General features: G+C 46.8%; 1 protein-coding gene across 1 annotated transcript in view; it reads left to right on the top strand.

Annotated features, from left to right (window-relative positions):
• The window catches only part of tmeff2a (transmembrane protein with EGF-like and two follistatin-like domains 2a), a 49,444-nt gene that overhangs the window by 8,350 nt on the left and 20,075 nt on the right, over positions 1 to 21,019 (top strand). The window contains exons 3-4 of the mRNA XM_061287733.1: positions 14,313 to 14,442; positions 17,907 to 17,933. Coding sequence (XP_061143717.1) covers positions 14,313 to 14,442; positions 17,907 to 17,933 — 157 coding nt within the window. The remainder of the gene's footprint in view (positions 1 to 14,312; positions 14,443 to 17,906; positions 17,934 to 21,019) is intronic.

The following is a 21,019-nucleotide window of genomic DNA, read 5'->3' as shown; positions in this document are numbered from 1 at the left end:
CTTGACAAGGTGCCTAAGCGCCGCTAAAGTCATCTTTCAACAGAAGCAAACCTTTCAAGCAAAACACGTTTCATGTGGGACATGGCAGTGCGCCCAAATCGAACATGCACATTGCAGAAATGGGTCACTGCGTCGTGTATTCTACAGGGGCGGGCACTTTGGGACCAAAGGCCACCAAACAAAAGCAGTCAATCGCAAAATAAGGGAGCTGCATGATAGACCAAATAAAAACGGTCTTCAAATGGATTTGCTGCTCTGTTATTCACATTTCAATCTTTGGAGGTTAGCTAGTGTATGCCAGATAGTGGGATAGTGGGAAGGTCATTTCGATTTCTTTGTGCGTCTTGCCATGTGAAGAAATTGACAATGAAGCAGACTTTGACTTAACGACAGAGGCTAGGTTTCAGTCACATAGTGTCCTAGAAGCCTAAGCTAAAAAAGTTGCCATGCATAAGGTCCGTTGAGCCCAATTTACGTTCATTCGGGTTTTGTCACCCGTCCGATCTATTTGAGTATCCGATCAGATCGCTACGCGCTCCTCGTCAGTCTCAACCGGTGCAGAGGAAGATCTTTAAGCGACGTTTACGCAGTCGGGCCGGTAATACGAGCGCCTCCGTTTACTAGCGTTTTTTTTTTCCTTCTTGTGATCTGACAGCTCATCTGTCCGCTTTAAAAATCAAACCTAGCCCGAGAGCACAAAAGCACATCCGTATAAATGGAACCTGGCAGGGTTGAAACAATGCTCCAGATTAAAAGAGAAAGAAAGAAAGAATTGATCTTCCTCAGCTGAGCGCTAAATCCGGAAATCGGACGGATCGAAAGCCATCGTCCCGATCGGAGATAATTAGCCCTACGGAGAGCGAGGCGATGGTATTAAATGAGTCCGCTTTTATGGCTTCCTGTGAACCTTGGTGTCGCCGCCACCGCCGACCGGCGTACTCTGCCCCAGTCATAAACAACCTTGACACTGATGAGACCCGAGACTGAAAGGAGCTCGTTAATAACATCGATTCTAGAAACCATGCTATTCTTGATAATGGCTCGTACTTAACTTTATGAGCAGACCCATAAAAAAGCAAAAAAAAAGCAGCAAGCTAGTCCGCTGACTATCGATTGGCTCAACGTTTGAGACGCACGTCTTGAGATAAATGAAGATGCTAAGATCTGTCCACGTGACACCATTTCTCATCTTGTTTTTCCTCGGACGACGGGGCACACCGACGGCGGCCGCGTTGGTCACCTGCTTTTCATCTGACTTTTGTACTTCACCGAGATCAACATTAAGCCAGTGCTGCAGATAAATGACATTACAGCACCATTCGTCTTGTGGAGATTCCACCCCGATAATGCTCTCAGGGGGTCTTGCGCAATCAGCAGGATCATTTTGGATACAACATATCTAAGACCAGCACCCTGTATTTCAGTTTTTACAATGAATTTCCCTGCACAGCAAGTCAATCAGGTGACGACGCTCACTTCTCTTCTCGAACGTGAACAGGTACAAGGTTTGCCGTACGGACCGACGACAGAGATCCGATCCCATCTAATCGAGAGTCGTCAGTTAACCTAGTTAAGATGTTTTTGCAAGGGGAAGAACACAGCTGCACAGAATCGCTGACAGCGCCGTTGACTTTGAGACGCTAAATACGATATTAGCCCCCATTAAACATTCGAAGCGCGTTCATTTTTGATCCACGAGTCGTTTCATCCCTAATATCTACTATTAATTTGTTTCATATTCTGAATTCATCTGTGGCTGAGTGTGCCCCATTTCTTTTGCATGAACAAATTCAGAGACATCTGACGGACTGAGTGAGGAGAGAGTGAGTTTGATGTAGTGGAATCAATGGAGGTCATTCATTGCAAAGATGAATGAGACTCACCTCACACTGACTCCCGCAGCACTTTCTTCCCCCGAGAGCCGCGATATTGCGGCGGCGCTGTCCTCTCACGGGAAGCTTCTCGCTTGGGCTTTCGGCATCTGGGGCCACCGTACACGGGTCAAATGGTATTTCCGAGCAAGCCTCGTAACGCTAGCGAACGCAGACCTCGCCACTTGACGGGAATTTGCTCCAATCTATTTATTTTGCGTACTAGAACTTCATCTAGATGATGCGCTTAAAATTCTAGTTTGCATAATCACATTCCAGTTCTCGATCAAAATAGCCGCGGGGAAATTGTCTCGTTGCTGCTCGACTTTGTTGTAATGTCAGGTCACAGTGCTGACTCCCAAAGGGGCGATTGAGTCTAAAAATACGTGCGTGGACCAGCAGAGCATTCAAATTAAAAGTGAGCACTGTTGGATAAATGGGACGTTTTATTGCATTGTTTAATCATGCTTTGCGCTCTCTTACAAAACGGAGATCATCCTTGTCGTACATAACCACCGAGCATTTGACGTGATGCATCACTTTGAATCTTTTCCGCATGTACTTTCTATCTTGCGGATCGAACGGTCCAATAACATGCATGCGAGGTTCACTGAAGACTCTCTGAATCGTTGTGCCGTGTGACCCATGTCGGCTGGGATGTCAAGAAAATAGAAAATGGGGACTGGATGGTCTACAAATGTTGTTAGGCGGCTCTCGATTGATTCATTTGTAAAGAAGAGTCACTTGCAAAAGCGTCAGTTGACGCGGAGAGGGATCAAAACCACTCAATGAACAAAAAATACAAAAACAATCCAACTACAAAGTCATCAAAACACACGTGAAACAAATCCATCTCAACAGCAAACATTACACGATGTGACTTGTGACAACAACGGCGGCGGCGGCGGCGGCGCGTGAAAGAAAGCAGGCAACTAAATACAAGCAAAGCGACCAGACAACGAGGAACACCTTGAGACGACCAGGCACACCTTGACCGGATACCAGTGGGTGGAGTTTGCTTGACACAAGCAACAGGTGGAAATGGAAAACAAAGGAGTAGGCACGGCATGGAAAACTCCCCAGCAAAACTAAATCGACTAAACTCGCTCAAAGTTCAAAAGACGGACAGCACAGTTGGAAGAGTAGAGCCCATCTTGAGCTTGTGCCACCGTGGGCTTCTTGTGTCAAAAGTTCAAATCCACAAATATTGTTTTTTGCATGCAAATAGCAAAAGATCCATTCCCGAATGAAGCGCTGAATGTTGAAAAGAAACATGTTCTGCAAGCTCGTTTGCTTTTTCAGTCTCAGATCAATACGCTTTCAAGATTGATTGGAAATCGACTTGTGAAAACAAGACACATTCTCGCTGATTTAAGGCCGGTCTCACTGCGTGTTGCAAAGCGTTTCAATCCCGGACGGTCCCGGACTTGCTTTTACGGACAGCAAACGGTAAAATGACAAATTAGCACGCAAAAGGATAAAACTGGCTGAAGAGAACTTTGCTACAACACGACTCTTGCCGTCTACATTTGACTTGTTTGTGTACCTGAGCCAAATCAAGAAAGTCCAGTTCCGATCTGCACAAACGGTGAATCCACATCCCTTACGGATGTGCGGAGTGTTTTTGTCCATTGGCACATTCCCCAAATTTGAATATCCACGCGGAGCTTTGGCTTGCGGGTGGATTAGCCCATTTTAATTTATGTAAACCCTCTTGACTTTGCAGTCAGGGAAAGTTGAACGGGAGCTTCTTTAAACATGACTCCCGCGTGTCCTTCCTGACATCCTAATCCACGTTCAGCATCTTAATCTCGGCCACTCTCGCATTTACACAGATACAATAGATAGAGTGAACGAGGTGACATTTTCTGCATCTCCTTTCGCCTTGGCCTCGATTCCCTCTGAGCTGAAATTATTTTCTGAAAGCTTTGTAATGGCGGGGTTGTGATATCTGGATGAACGAAGCTCTCTTGCACTCCAAAGAGCTCTCACTCACGGTGGTTCTTGTGACGCTGAAGAGGATGAGTGGAAGGAAGGCCAGCGTGTCCTTCATATTTCGTTGAACAAAGGAAAATAACAAACCAAAAAAAAACTTACTCATGCCGGTAAGGTCGTAATAATTTCCGAGTGCAGGCCGAGCCTCGACAACATCATAAAAAAAATTAAAAAAAACACTTTGGCTGGGTTTATCACAGCTAATTTGAAATCATAATAAAACACCTCCTATTAAACAGTTTCACGGGCTGATGGGAATAGCAGCTTCTGATGCGGACCTCATTCCATATATTTGCATTCATTTAACATCTTTTTATCTGGACTGAGTGTTTGTGTTGTGTGCTGCGAATTTATTACCTGGGCCAGGCCCGTAAAAAATGTCTCGTCCGAGGAGCATGGCAAACGCTCACCTCGGATGACATTGCGCTGCGACGACCGGGCTCTTTTTGGAGCTCCCGAACGGCTGCCTGTCGTCAGCCCGGTCGGTCCATTTGAGCCGAGCGCTAGAATGGTTCCCAAAGACTTTTGTACCTGGAATAACCGGTAAATCTCGAATCTCAACGGCTAAATCAAGAATTAACTTGATCGGTTTTGTTTTTGACATCCTGATTTGTTTTTTTCCCCCACTTTCCACTAATGAGCAGCGTAATTAGGTTGAGTTACAATATGTTAATACAAGCAATAAAAGGAGACTTTTCGATGACGAGTTTGTTCATCTTCATCTTTGCAACAATAATATTCCAAATTAGACCTGCTTGATTCATCTTGGACAATCCATTTGAAAACGCTTCAGGAAGCTAATCAAGTGTTGGTTTACTGGATTGATTCGACGACACAGAACATGACTCAAGTAAGCGAGTGGATGCATTTGAGAGGCGTTGAGTTGACTCATAAATCATGGCGTGCTGTTGGTGGAGGCCAGATGAGTGGTCAACACAGCCAATCGTTTCTCATCAGTGAAGGCCTTCTCACGGCTTCTTCCCGCCGTTGACTGCAATTATCATGACTCGGCTCGTTGACGAAACCCTTTCTCCCGTGATTAATTCATTCTATCAATTACTCTGTGAAAAATCAGCTCAAAATAGCGGGTCAGAATCTCCAAGGAGCAAACATATTTGTTCTACTCGATTGGAACTACCCGAGTACCATTGCAATGCAAGAATTTTTCAAGCTATCAATGATGACCCCGACACCTGTAACCACACACTGACGATACTAAAGTAGAATAGATTCTTCGAAATGCAACACGTTTCAATTCGTGTGTGTTTTGGGTGGAGGCAGAAACGCATTAATGGCTCATCCATTCATTTCAATAGGGAACAATGATTTGAGATCGAAGCAAATTAAACTTCTTCTTTCCTCGCTAATGAGGCCCAATCAGTAGCGGGCTTCCTTGACAGATGGGCAACACTATATTGCAAAGCATTTTTTGCCGACACCATCTCATGTGGGCGGAAGGAACGTGGCGTCGAAGCTGGATCATTTGGAAGACTGCTTGTGAAAACAGGTGCTCGGGGCCCTGTTCATCACTGCTTGCCTTGCGGCTTTCACTCTAATTATTCTCCAGTGATGGATAGGGCAGACGACAAAGACGGAGAAGGAGGAGAAAATTGCGGCGAAAGACACAGCCAGTGTGTCAGCTCCTCCGTGACTCTGAGCCGGCCTGTCAGACACCATTACAGAAAAGCTCGTCTCCCGTGACTTGGCCGGGGAGATTCCGCGGGGACGAGGGGCCCGGGTCCTAATCAAGAAAAGACTGCCAAAGCCATCAAACGGCAGAGGCCCATGCCAGACAAGCTCCTAGCGTCTGTCACCCCCATTGCTCCCAACCTGTCTATTCTTCTGCCTCACTCGAGCAAACGACTCACCCTCGCCGGTCCCCGGCGATCGCTCGGCCGCTGTGACTTTGTCTCCGCGTCCGTTGCGATCAGTGTTTGGAAACAAGACACCGTCGAGGAAGACTTTGTCACTTAGCCGGACAACACTTCCAATTCCTCTGTCGAGGCAACCGGCCGGGCCTTGCCTTAAGCTCTGTGACAAGATCCGTCGATGCGCAGTGTTTGTCTTTTTTGCTTGAAAGAATTGCAACTGAAAAAAAGACCCAGATGATTACGATTGCTGACCGTTATAGCAGAAAGAATTCCCTTTGTGGGGCATGGTTTGTTTCCCACTGGGAAGAAGGACGAAGGCCAAGCCTCAGAAATACCACCACGACAACAACTTTGTTTAAAAAGACACATTTCCCACATTTCTTGCCAAAGCACGAGATGAGAAGCGTGGAAAGATTCTAGCCAAGGCAGTCTAGTGTTCCCAGTAATTGCCGTAATATTCATAATCCTGTTGACAGGAAGGAAAAGCTGTTTCTCACCGTGTTCAATTGATTTTGCCCTGTTTAATGGTCTATTTGTAGGCCAGCGCTTGAGCCGTTCATCCGTGTCCTCATTAGGGTCACGAGTGATCTGGAGCCTATCCCAGCTGACTTTGGAACGAAAAGCAGGTTTCACCTTGCAATGGTCACCAGCCAACTGCCGCTGGCCACATAACGACAATTCCTATTTCGTACTCACATTCACACCTATACTCAGTTTTTCAAGAGATTCAAGAGCGTTCAATTAACAAGGACAAAATAAGGACCAGACTTGGAGAACAACACTGGTGCCAGTCTGTGACCAAACTAGTGAGTTACCATACTAATACTGAACTAGGACCTGTTAAGGACCAGAGTGGTACAAGTCACACAACAGACTTTGACCAGAATATAACGGATTGATACCAACCTATAGAACCAGAGTAGTAGTACTCAACTATAGCCAGTATGGAAGCAGACAGGTACGAGACTACAAGAGAAATAGAACCACACGAGGACCTGGCTCGGACCAGGACCAAACTAGGAAGCAATTAGCACCAGACAGGTCAGTCAAGTGGAAGACAAGAACCATACTAATCCATCTATCTGTTCTCTCAACTACTTTTCATCAGAGCAGATCAAAAGTACATTGGTACAAGAGTAGAACCAGAATGGTTACAAACTGGACACCAGCCTAGGACCAGGTTAGAACCAGAATAGTGCCAGAGCCAGACCACAGCAAGACCATAGCCACAGTCGTACCAGACTGGGCTCATTGATCTCAGTAACCAAATGAACTCTTTCCATGCACGTTTTAGAATGCGGTCACGTTTTAAACACCAAACCTTAGAATTTAGAAAGAAATGGACGTGCTAATCAATAGCCCGCATTGTTGTTGCTGTGGCTCAGTCACTGAAGCAAGTCCTCAGTTTTGACACGACAAAGACTGTTTGTTTGGACTTATATAGAACATTTGGAATTGATCACCCCTTGTGGTGTTCTTTCCATAGAGATTGTTTTCACAGTAAAGTTGACAACTGACTGACCTTTCGCCTGGGATATGTCATCCATACTCGCTTCTAAATAGAGACACGATTAAACATTGAACACAATTTTTCCACGATGGCCCAAATGAAGTGCATGAGGTCGTGCTGTTCTTGCTGACATGATAGGCCAGATGGTCAGTTTCATAAAACGCGTTCACAAATCGACAGAGCAAATTGCTGATAGAAGCACATTTAACAAGGACAATGCTTTGTTTCGGAATCGTATATTTGAGGCCAAGTAGAAAAACGAAAGAAAATCCAAACGAAGCATTATTTGTTTCCAATGAAAATGATGCGTAATACAAATTCTCCAGCAACTGCCTTCATTACTTCCTGAAGCCATTTTTATGTACAGTATATAAAACCATCTGCATTGCAAAGTTTGTGTCCTTGAACTTTAATCGCTTTGAATGGACATTATTTCAAGGTTAATGGAGTACCTCGAAGGCTTTTATAAGGCTGAGACAGATGGACATCCAGTCTTAAAAAAAAAAAAAATGAGGAAAAAAAACACCTCTGGCTACAGCTGTGGCCACACTGGAGGTGCGCTGAAATGTGAGCATTACGAGCCTCGTGAATGGACGATTTATTGCTTGCCTCATGCGTTATACTGCACATAGTTACCTAATACACTGGGGAGTAAGTTAAAATTAATGACGGTAGAAAGGTGGAGATCATCGCAACTCACATGGAATGTCATTTGGTGTTTCTTTAAGCTTGTCAGGGCAGAAGAAACAATCAGTTCACATGTAGATTTGGTAGAACATGGGGGCGTGGGATGGGGGGGGGTGCACGTAATAGTGCGATTTGAACTTTTGCTGGGTATTCGATGTGTTCTGTAAATGCTATCTATTGACGAGAAACGTCTCAAGTCAAAGTCAAAGGCATTGGTACTCAGTCTCGGGCAGGGTGGATTTAGGATTCTTGCTCGAGACCAGGCGGGTACCAGACTTGTTTCATCGTACCATTCCAAAAACAGCATTGCAGAAGTCGTTGTGGTCACAAATGTCAGTTGATTTGTCTTTGAGATACCGTATGCGGTCTTTGGTCCCGTTTCAACCTCCAAAAGTCTCGGATTTGTCTCCAGCCCCTATAATGTAACCCAGTTCCAAAAGGCTCCTGCGGCAGGACCTGCTCCAATCTGAGGCCTGCAAGACACAAGGGGCCGTCTCATGTCTTGAGCCCCAGGTGATGGCCGCCCGGAGACGTCCTTGTCGGAGTAGATAAAGCCGTAGCTTTGAGAAATGCCGTGAGGCGCAAGCGAAGCGTGTGTCCGGGGGTTGTCCGGCCGACTCGAGAGGACTTTGTAGCGTGGAAAAGAAAGTGACGCAGTTGAGAGCGAGCGCACCGAAGGGCTCATCAGAAGTAGAACGTGCCGGCGCGGCGCCGCCTCCTATCCTCCGAGGCTAGCCCCACTTTTATGGCGATATTTATTATTGATAGAGGTGGATGATAGCCATGGGAGGAATTGCATAATCTAGAGCCGCCTCTAATGGCTCCAGGAAATGGATCGGGCTGTCAGTCAGGCTGCTGTGTGGATAAGGAACATGTGTGCGTGAAGCTCTGTGTATCTGTTTGGCTTGTGAAATGATGGCGTTCTGGCAGCCACAGATGGAGCCAGTCACTCGCAGTGCTCCATACGCCCTTCGCTTTGTTATTTACTATCAAAAATACAAACGCGAGAAGGGCATTAAGAGCCGCGGCGAGGGAAAAGAAAAATGTCCGAGCTGTCGTGCCAAGAGGAGGCTTGAGTGCAATTGTGCTTTCGGTCAAAGGGTCACGCCGGAGATTGTGAGCCAGACTTTATGACTCAAATTTGCAGATTGTCTATCGTCACTCCCGAAGGTAGTCATTTAACGATAGCACTTGTAATTTCAATCTATCAGTCCTTTTTCTCCAACTGCGGTCAGTTTGTGCCGGCCGACTTTGGACGAGTGCCGGCCGGGCTACACCCTGGACAGGTCACTGGTGATTGGGCGTCCAAACGTGGGAGACCGCATAAAGACAAATAGGCTGCAGGGGTCAATCTGGTAGCCTTCAACTTGACTTCCTTACATTCAGAACCAAAGCGAGAACAATCTGCTCCCTCTGTGTTATCAATTTTAGTTTTAGTTGTCAAGAGTTTTTCGTGATTCGCATCTTTGTGCTTTAAGAACAGTTCTACGCTACGTGATATGAAACCAATTCATTAGTAGTAGTGGTGGTCGCCCCCGTCAAGCAAAGGTTAGTATGGTCTTGGAAAATAATCTTCCCCTGTGCGGTCTCCCTGGACCCAAACAGTTGAACAAGCGCTGGGAGCACACGTGAAAAGTTGAATGCCCGCCCAACTGAGACATGAAACGACCTCCGCTTTGTCAGCTTCATTAAAAGCGAGCCGCTTGGAGTTCATCTCGTCACCTCCATCTCCAGGATGGTATCTCGGGGCGGCGGTGTTAGCGCCAAAGAATGTTTTTGCAATTCGGGGAAATGCCAAAGTTGTTGCAGAAATTCTTTCTATATGCCACACATGCTGATGCAGCGATAGCGGCGTAGCCAAGCATTTCATCCCCCTCCGTTTTATGTCAGGGTAAAGCCTGGGAAGCTTGAGCGGGAAAGTTCCCAAGAGTGTCCTTCAGCTGAATAAAATCTCTTTTCAGCAGTTCTGAGCCACTGGCTCTCCGCGTGTAGGAGGATCTGCGAGCCTGCGGGCCCACATGCGCTATGAGCCAGCCTGCTGTCAAATGGCAATTTACGATTTACTTTGGCTTTTCTTCGATATTTTTATTCTTTTTGAATTCACGTCGATGCAAATGCCATCCGAAAAGAAACGCTGGTGAAAACGGACCTTCTCGACCAGCGTGAGGACGCCTCGCCCCGCCGTTGCCAGGATTCCTAATTATGGATGTGTAGTAACGCCATTGCGAGTCTCCCCGGCAGGCAGCTTCTCGCACAGATCAGAGTCATGTGAACGTCTTGCGGGCGTGTGGCTGTTCATTAGGAAAAGTCAAGGCTGCTCGTTTGCGCGCTCACAGCAGGCTGTTGTTGCTCGCTTTTCAACTGCTTGGCAACATTTCTGTTGTACAAAAGCTCGGGCATCAGAAATCCTTTGAGTTTGGCCTCCGATTGGCCAGAAAACACCTCACCATGGACTTACTTTTACCTCAAACTGACCGGCCATTTTGGGTGAATCCTAGCCTGCTTCGTGCTTTGTTAGAAAACATCAAGAATAAAAATAAGCTAGCTCCAGACACCAGCTCGGCGATGAACATGAAATTGGGTTGCCACGTCTATCATAACAAGGACTCGTGAAAACGTGTCAAGGACTCGCGTCGGAGGTTGAACAGCAGGCCAGGCCATTTCTAGCTTCTTTAATTGGCGTCGCTGATTGCACTTGCGCTTTAGCTGCAGCTCTTCTTAATCCAACATTTACTCTTCAATGATTTCCTTTGTCAGACTGCTGTTTGGCCTGCAACACAATGCAGCCACTTGCTTGCATTCTTCCGAGCCACATCGCTTTTGCGATTTGAATTGTCTTCCCTCTGACTCGTGCGTCTGCATTGTGTGAGGAGAAAGAACGTACGGCTCTTGGCTCCACTCTCTTCTCTATATTTCCCTCACGTGCACATGCAAAGGGAAGGTAGAACCACAGCAGCCCCTGCAGGAGACTCGATGAAGAAATCAAATGACATCATTGATGCAAAAGGACGTGTGACACGGGAAGCTTAAAGCGTCGCCAACCGCGTGATGCTTGCAGCCGAGCTCATGAATCTTCTTCACCTGCCATGTTCTTAGAGAAGTCGCCGTGCGCTTGGCCAGCTTCGGTCACGGCGAACGTGTGGATGTGTGTGCGTGTGTGCGTGTGCACGCCTTTTGCAGTTCCTAAGCCAGCAGGCACATAAGGCCGTGCCATATGGCCCTGGCCAATAACCCCCACTTCCCTGTCTGGAGAGAATTATAGAAGATCAAATTCTCCTGCCCTCTGTTGATCCCGCCACCCCCTGCTTAATCCCGCTCCCTCTCGTCTTTTTTCAAGATGCACAAAATCGAGGTGCAGGCAAAATCGCATAAGGCAAAGTTGGGAAAGATAAAGAGAAATCTGGTGTTGTGCAGCTGAGCTTTATTTGCATTCTCAGCCTCTGGAATGAGCTGCCATAAGGATGCCTCGGAGGTAGCAGGCGTCTGATTCAACTTTTGCATCATGAGTATCGAGACCGAAATGATCAAGATTGTCGGGAGGGAAGACAAGACAATTTTATTGTCGTTGCATTTCCTACAGGAGATAGATAACCCGAGCGGCTTCACGTCATTAAAAGTAGAGGCGCAAGGATTAATCGCATTAATTATTGATGATGGGTTGACGAGAGTGACACAAATGTGAGCGCAGACGTGAGATCCCAGCACCGCGCGGCAGCGGTGAACTCAATTTGTATCGCCGTTACAAACGAGTGTTCGAAAATAACTCGGTTACGCTACAAGAACGCTTTGCTTGAAATCAGGTTAACTAAAGAGCAGGATGCCCGCCTGCTTGATCTGATTGTCCTAGCGTCGCATCCGTCAAAAAGATGCCTGATACAAATACGCTCCCGATGCATTTGTAAACTGAAATTGGAAAAAAAGGACATTTTGAAAAGAAGGTTGAACAGCCACGATGGCCGTCGCATCAATTCGGTGCTGATCGGATCATCCGGCCAGCCAAAAGTCAACTCCAAAGTGCTCGCTTGACAAGCAGCCGCCGTGTTACTCTCCAAAGCATTTGTGAGAAGCGTGCGGCGGATTCCCACCCTGACGACGAAGCCGTGAAAGCATTCAATGTTGCGTAGCCATCGAGAAAAATGCAGCAATCAAAGACGCCAGCGCTTCTAACACAGACTACTCCACGGACAGCTTTGTTTCTATTTTCGGACGGTGCACGGGGCCCGGATGCAGAACACGCGCGGCGAGGAGTACAAAGATGGCAATGGCAACAAAGGGCAGCCTAATGAATACTGTGATAACAAGGTCAACGGTATTTGCGAGGCATGGCAAAGAGCAGGGCCAGATTTCAGATGATTTTAGCGAGACCTGGAGGGAATTTGCGACAAAACAAGGCCAGCAGGCTCATTCCGGGCAATGAACACAACTGAATGGAAAACCAACAAACAGCCCGAAAGGACCTGAAACAACACAACAGATGATCCCAGTTATCTGTAGTAGTGTAATGTCGAAAAGCTATTGTTTTTGAAAGTAGCCTCGTTTCACTAATCCCTACGCCAGTCGCCGCTTTGTGCCAGATATATTTCGGAATATATTTGGACCGCCTTAAAATACTCGGACGATTTTCCCCGCCGTTGCATCACGCCTGGCACGAGCGCAGGGTAAGAGGCAGGCGAGCTCGGCGCTAAGCTTTTCCCGGCTTCTTTGTGGGCTGGCCACGTCTTTTCTTCTTTCGGAGCCGATTCTCCATCGGCTTCCGTTTCGTCTCGTTCACGGTGCCGCTCTGTTTCTGTTTTTGTCCCCCCTGCGAGCCTCGTGGCGCTTCTTTGATTGGTCGGGCCGCATTCTCTCTCTTCCTGGCCTCCCGCAACACACGTTTGATATTCTCTTTGACTTTGATTAGCCTTCATTCATGTGTCTCCCTTTGCTCCCCTCAGCCCAATTTTGCTGAGCCTTTTTTGGTCTACTTGTCTCCCCTGCAGCCTGGCGCCTTCCTACATCCAGTGGCTTTGATCAGACGCAAGTGTGTTGTTTGGCTTTCCCACCTTTCACTCCTCCTACTGCTTTTGGAATCTTTTGTTGTGCAGTTCATCTGGACTGTTGCTGCTAGCCCGCCGCTTGAAAAAAGTGTCGGTAATTGATCGTTACGATGCGGCGGGCTACCCAATGGATGCGGATCTTGCCGTATGGGCAAACCTCGGACGATGGCCCCAAACCTCGATTCAAACTGCTAAATATTGTATTTATCAAAACGTTTGGATGTGATCGAAACCGCATCAGCCCTTGATTGATTTGCACGTGGATTTGACGATTAGTGTTCACCACTCAGTAGGTGTTCTTGTCTTAGTTTGCTGTATGAATTCGGAGACTTTTCAAACTGGACGATCAAACCATCCAAGCAACTAAAAAAAATTAAACGAAAAAAAAACTGTTTCTGAACTGTTTCTTTAGATATTATGTTCAGAGGAAATTCTTGATAAGCGGGGTCTGTCCGTGTAAAAATATTCCAGCTCGCACTTTTTTTTTTACATCTGGGAAGAAAAAGAGAGACAATTTAGCCCCGAGCTAACAGATTTCACCTCAGTAGCTGGGAGCTTTAACAGACCTCAAAGTAAAGAAAGAGACAATCCGGGGCCTCTTTGCCGTGGGAAGCCTCCGATAAATAAGCCTCGGTGTTCTGACGACGTCACAGCCAGAGACTTGAATTCACTGTGATATTCTTCAGTGCGTTACATTTAATCATGCCACGGCCCCTGACCATGAAGTAGCATTTTTCTCTCCAACCGCTGATAACCGTTCTTCTCCTGGCAAACAGTCCAGAATATTTTTCTGTGAAATGATCACATTTGTTATTCATGCAGCATTGCGCTGTCAGATCAATATCAAATCATATGAATATCTTGCCTGTGAGAAATTTCCACCCACATATAAACTAGAAAAACAAAACAGAGATTCAGCATAGTGCCATCAATCATAAGAAAAATCTCACGTTTCTACCGAGGCAACAGCCCGTGTGGGGAAATAGGAGGAACCGTTTCCCATAGAGCGAGTCACTTAACCTGAAAGTGCTCCAGCGGAGCTATCGGAAGAGAATGACATACTGACAGAACTGCACGCCGCTACCTGGCTCACTGCTTCTGTCCTGCCCACTTCTGTCCTGTTTCTTAGTCGCCGGCTTCGGTCCTTAACGGACGTAGCACTACGTCCTGTCCTGTCCTGTCCTGTCGAATATATTACGAGTCGTTTCCCTTCCTGCCTGCCTCAATACACCTTTTCACCTCTAATTGTATTGTCTCAAAGTTCGTGTTCCTCTGTTGTTAAATTAAGATGACCTTAAAATGGCGGAATCTCACATTACCCCACCCCTCCCCTTCTCTCCAGTGCAACAACGACTATGCTCCAGTTTGCGGCTCCAACAATCAAAACTACCAGAACGAGTGTTATCTGCGAAGGGACGCCTGCAAGCAGCAGTCTGAAGTACTGATTCTGTCGGAGGGAGCCTGTCCCTTAGGTAAGCAACGTTTCCATTTTTTTTTTTATGGCACTTTCCCTTCGTGTAGCCAAGAAGGCGTGGATATTATCGTACAGTACGCCTTTCATGACATCGCAACATATTGACAAATTGGAGTGAATGCGTATATCCGATTTTTGTTTGTTTTCATACGGTGATTGGAAAACAAAATGTTTCATCATCATCACATCATAACAACAGCTTCTCGATTCCAAGGTAATGCCGCCAACGTGTACGTGCAAATTGGGTAACAGGTTGATAAGTGTGTTTATCTTTGTTATCCAGTCGACAGTTCCTGTTAATTGGACTCGCATCAAGCCCTCTTGAAGCGGAGCTGAAAGTGCAATTAGACCTTGTTCAAAGAGGACGCAAATAGGGAAACGTACTGCACGCTTTGTGCACGCAACCAAACACTATGGTCTTTCACAACCGCCTTAGAAAACACCAAAAATGCTTTGAATCACCGTTTTGATCCGACCACCATTCATTGACGCTAATGAAAGAAGGCTCTTGACGATTTTGGATGTAGCTTTGGCCTTGGAACGAGGCTCGAGGTCTCCCATCGCTGGATAGAAGTACAGTATATTCGTTGTTGTTGTTTAAAAGATTCACAAATCATCGCCGGTGACGTTTAAGGCTTTGAAAGCAATCCAATGAGCATTCAGTCCATTATGCCAACACGTTGCTGAGTCAATCCGCTGACAAAGTGACACTTCTGAGGCACACATGAGTCAGTGCACAAGCTTCCGCCGTAGCAGCGCCCACGCCAATCGTGCATTTGCTGACACAGATAGCTGAGGAACAAGAAAGCCGGTTAACGTGGCCAGAACCAAACGACTATCCAGGGAGGGGAAAATCCTCCTCTGAGCTCCAGCTAGCGACTTGAACAATCGTGTTTTTATGCTCCAGCAACGGAACAAACCGCCTTTGACTGTATGTCTGCGCGTACCCTCGGCGTGGCTGGGGAAGGTTATTTCAGGTCCAATCAAAGCGGTTAATGAAGCCGGTCGCGAAGCAGAAACCTATTACACCATGCGAACATTACTAATGCGCTTGATAACATCAGATTACTCAGCCGAGTCGGACAAAATCAAAGAACAACCCGTGTGGGAGTCCAAATGGCTTTTGATGACGACGTCTCCATTTGACGCAAACGTTCATGGACACATTTGGCCAGATGGAAATCTGTGTTGTTTTTTTAAAGGTGAATACTCATCTGTAATGTTGCATAAAGTTCTTGTTGTCCGTGTTACCCGACTGCTCTCGTAATTTGCTGAAATCTTTTTTCGTTCAAGTCGGTCATTGCCGTTTAAATCTTTTGATCCTGATTTGACTGCTTCTTAATACTTTTAATAACAGCACGATTACTCATCAGATTCCAATCTGTCCAAATACGTCACCTCTGCCACGGATGGTAATCATGACTCTAAACCATGACGAGATCAAATTGCTGACAAATTGGACTCCTTTCATTTCCTGTCGACATCCATCACATCTGTTAATAGCCAGCTATTTGAAGAGAATCTTAAGAAGCTCCAAATGTGATTGTTTGACCATATCCTCTAGGACACCTTCAAGTTTCATCTTAGCCAGCATAAAAGCGAAATGCGCCGTGGGTAACCGAGTGTTAAAAACGGCTCGCTCATGTGGGAAAAAAGCTGGCAGAGAGTTGCAGATGTCTTCCCTTTCCTCACCACTCGGCCATTCATCCGCTATGGGCGGCTTAAGCAAATGCGAAATGTGTTGAACTCTCTCCAACGGCAGCACATTACGCCGGCTAACCGTGCGTGCGTCTTATCCACTTTCTCGCACCTGTGCTGTCAAGAAGCCTTCCTTCCGTCTTTGCTCTTTCTTTTCCTCTGCCTTCATTCTGGCTCTCCTCCTTTCGTGCAAAATCCCATTAGCGGCGGCAACGCCGAATGTAATGGATGGATGTCAAGGCCGACCGTGCCGATACTTGTTTACAGGCCGCAGTGGGAAACATCACCAAAGGCGGATTATTACCCGACGATACAGCCTGGGTGATGATGTATGTGGGAATCGTTTGCTTTTCTTTATGTCCAAGTCGCTCGCCTCGGTCGTCCTCGAGTGTCTGTTACACTGATTGGTCGTTGTGACTGCAAACAGGAGCCCGGCCGGCGGCGGATAAAAATCCGTTTCAATCTCGGCCAGACTAATTACAAACATGGACAATTTGATGGGAAGATCATCGTGGAGATTCCGCCGTTCGTTCGGCAGGTAAACGGCGACTGAAAAACGGTGGCCTACATGATGATCAGCGACTCGCGTTTACGGGAGCGCACGGGATTGCAAACTTGACAAGTTTGTGTCAGATGGGTGGCCTCCAGAGGCCAGTTGAAGCAGCCTGGCTGGCATTCCTTTCAAGACCCAAAGGCAGTTCGGAATGCCTTGCAAATCAGGAACGCTGTGACTGCATCAAACATGACCACAAAAGCATTCGTATGTATTCAGGTGCCCGTGCAATGAAGCCAGTGTCATTATCTCGCAATGCGCATTCCGACCAAACATCCATGGAACCCTGATGCGACTGTTTTGTAAAAGATAGCATATCAATATTTGTGGAATTTGTTTTTTTTTCCCCGAGCCAGCTGTCAAAATGAAGACACCTGTGGAGTTCTTAGCATGTCACGCATGTGCACATCCAACACCTTGACCCCCACACAACGTAGTTGACCGACGCGATCCCCTTCCGAGACGCCGGCGGGGTACGCCATCCCCGGCCGCGCACTTTAGGCGGCGGCTCGCATTACGCTAGCTGTTCCACATCATTTTCCCTTTCGCAGCCATACGGCCGTACAGTTGAACGCTCAAAGTGTTTTAGGGCGGGGGGGAGGGCTTTAGTGAGATTTAGTGCCGTGCAGGGGGAGTATAGTTGACTGGCTAAAACGTTGAGCGGCCACAAAAGATCCACTGTTGGAGGTGTTATTAACGGTGAAGGGCTGAAGATGCATCACACGATTATCCGCTTAGCTTTCCTTCTCTTCGATTGCGATGTGCCAATCCAACACCTCATCGTCCTCTTTTACGAGCCTGAAATGGACTTTCCGGGTCAATCCGGACTGATGTGAGCACATGACCCCTTTTAGCCACTCTTCCAGAGTCCAGTCTTGTGAAAAGTGGAATCCTATTGTCCCATTAGTCACACTGCCAACTTATTTTCTTTGGCCGGTGATTCACAAAGTCTGTTTGCGGCAAAGTCGTTACAGATCATCAATTATCCAGTTTCGCCATCTATATGTTCTTTGCGTTCATTTGAGCAATTTTGCACCAACTGAATTCTGCCATCTCTGACCTTCCATCCATGTTTTCGTTTTTGGGGTCGGCTATTTTAGTTTGCATCGTTTTTTTTTTATCGGACTTGTATTGACCAAGAACTTAATTGAAATGTCTGTGCGATGTCGGTGGGTCTGTTTGCTAACCTCCGCCTTTGTCTTCACCCCCAGATGCCGGCTCAGGATCAGGAGATGACGGTAAGATTGCTCATGCCTTCTTTCTGTGTTTTGAACATCCCTTTTCGCTTTAAACCTTCGACAGCTCTTGTAACTGCCGAATAACTTCTCACTCCAAACCTGTACGGCAAAATAATTTGGCAAGAATGATTGTCATCTTTTTTTCCCCTTTATTTAAGAAAACAGCCCATCGGCGTATTTCTCCGAGAATATTTTCCGAGCCGAAGCCAAAGTCGCCGGCGCACAGTCAATAAGGGAGCCCATCTGTCGGCCTGTTTGCGCATATGCATATATTTGTCCGTCCCGTCCCTTCTTTGCCATTCCTTCATTTTGTCCAGCGGCGACCGCATATGAGGCCGAGATCGGAAAGGTGATGATTGAACCGCCAAAACAAAGAGATGGCGGATGAAAGAGTGCAAATGAAACTAGCGCTTGATCAAGCAGGGGAAGAGAGACGAAGAGAGCGGTGACGAGGACCAGCGCGGGCGGGCGAGCTGGCTGGCTGGCTGTCACAGACAAAAGAAAATGGCCTGAGGAAAATGGCAAAAATAGATAAGAGGAGTGAGGAAACAGGCAGCGGGAGATGAGGAAGACACGCGGGAGACGCCGATAAGGAACCTGAGTGAGGCAACGGCAGATAACCCGGGACAAGACAATGTGGCCTCAGAACACGATACCAACATTTGTTATTCTGTACAGTACTTGCTCCGGACGCAACCGCTGCAGATGCGTGACAAAAACACTTCCCTTTGCTCATTGATGTATTTGAGAAATGCGCTTCCTTCTGATGTTCACAACCACCCTGTTAACTGAATCCAGAGTCTTCACGATACATGTTTGAAGATCAGTTCTGAAAATCTGAAAAATGGTACCTTTATGGTTTTTGTGATTTTTGGGGGGGGGGGGGCTAAAATACATTGTATTTGCAAATACCTTTCAATGTAGTTGTCGGCTGAATGGAAAACCTACTTTAATGTTTGCTTATGGGTTGGAATCAACGGAAGCACATTAACACTAGTCATAGTAACTAGTTTGAATCAGGTGTTGCAGCACACCGGATTCCAATGGTCAGATCATTAGGAAGGTCTGCAGAAGCTGGAGAGCAACCCTGATCAGGCGTGTTGTTGCAACATGGAGGACCACAGTTGCCGACCCATGTACTATTTACTGGATTTCTATTTCCGGTAATATAAATAAAGAATAACTGACAAGTGTACGCTGAAGATTGAGTCTGCCAGTGAACATGATAACAATGCTCGAGACACAAAAGTGAAAGGCGGTCAGATGGCAAAGGCGGGAAGAAATCAGAGCCGCTGTTTTATGCGTCGGGGCGAGAAGGTTCAAGAAAACGCTCGTAAAGAGGCCAGCGGGGCTGGCGCTGAAGAAAGCTACGTACGCGAAAGGGCCATCCCAGGATCAAATCCAGCGCATTTTAACGGCCAATGATAAATTTGCTCACATAAAGCTTTGGTCAGCTGGGCAGCTGCCATTTGGCGTGCTCGCCAGCGCGTACGCCGCGTGTTTGGTGTGTTTGATTTTCTTAATCGGATAGAAGTCAGCTGTGCAGGCAAATGCTCTCAAGTCCGCTCACAGGGTCAGCGTTGGTCGTTTTAGGGGGGCTGCCAGCGGTCGGACGCATGAGCAAACCAAGACCGACCGGGCTGTCTAATTGAAGGAATTTACCCACCATAAAATGTCAATCCCGCATTCCATGTTGACTAATCGACGAGGTCATTCGCACGCAAGCGCCATCTCTAACAGTTGTTCAGCCTCCAGATAATATTCATCACTAATCATGTCAAACTAAGACTTTGGGTTGTTTGCGCCTTTTCAGTTCAATGTTGAGAAAATCTTTTTGTGGCCTTAGTTGAGTCCCCGACAAGACCAACCTTGATTTTTCAAGGCAACTCTTATCTACACAAAGCTATTTTCCAAGGTGAGAATAATCAAACATTTTCTACGGGACATTCATTATTCCGTACAAAGCGGTGTCACGGCCCTCATTTGTGACATCTCCTGCATGGCCGTCACTCTTTTGTGTCCTAACTGCGGCATAGACAACAAACAAGCACAGTCTGCCAGTTCTTTTCACTTCTTGGAAGGTTTGACTAATAAAAAGATAAACAGTAGACTTAATGAAAATACAATCGCATGATTGGTGTAATTAATCTCATGATCAGCCCCCCTCTGACATTATGGATCTGCAAGCACTTCATTTATTTTAATTAATGAACCGCTGCACTTGTCAATCCGATTGAAATCGATCTGGTGCGAGGAAATGATCGTCGCGACGCTTTGTAGCTTTTGCCAAATGTCTTGGCTCAAGAGCATCCATTGTGGACAACACGCATGCACGCGCTATTGCCATGGTAACCAAGTTAGAGGTTTATGGAAGTGAGTAATCTAATCTTCTCACTTTGTGGCCTCTCGATAAGGTTCACCATTGCCGCCGGCTCACTCTTGTGTCTCGGTGCATTTATGTGTGTGTCCTATTTGGTCATTGGATGCCACATGCCTTCTTATTCGCACACACACACACACACACACACACACTTGCAGGCGCGGAGAAGCCATCTCGCCAATATGTTCCAGCCTAATAGGCAGGTGAAAGCCGAGGGGGAGATCGGCTCCCAGCCTCATTTAGAAGCCTGAGCTTGACTCCAGTTGACGTTTGGCGCCGATATCCGCCCGTTTAAAGGACCTCCACTGTACTGATGGCGGCGGGTCAAGGCAAAAGTTGCATTCGTCAGCAGTGCGGAAATTGCCAGAGCTGATTTTCTTGTCCAAGTATGTCCCTGCTGAAATTTGATCTTCTTGGGGACTACATTGACTTGATTGCGATTTGGATTATTGCTATTCCAGCTTCAGTTAGGAAGCGCATGCTAAGGGGGCGGGGCGGGGCAGGGACATGGTTAGGAAATAACTGCAAGAACAGCTCATTTGTAACGATATCTATCTGGAGGTGAGGGGGATCAATATTTTGCGAGTTAAGTTTTGTTCATTATCTGATTTGATGATTTATTTAGCTGACTTTGCTCAGTAGCTCTTCTTCTTCGCGATCCATAAAACCAAGGTGGGCCGCAACATTCCGAGGCCCAAAAATGGAT

Source organism: Syngnathus typhle, linkage group LG9 (genome assembly GCF_033458585.1).
Source record: "Syngnathus typhle isolate RoL2023-S1 ecotype Sweden linkage group LG9, RoL_Styp_1.0, whole genome shotgun sequence".
NCBI classification, from domain to species: domain Eukaryota; kingdom Metazoa; phylum Chordata; class Actinopteri; order Syngnathiformes; family Syngnathidae; genus Syngnathus; species Syngnathus typhle.
This window is presented reverse-complemented; position numbering and strand designations above follow the sequence as displayed.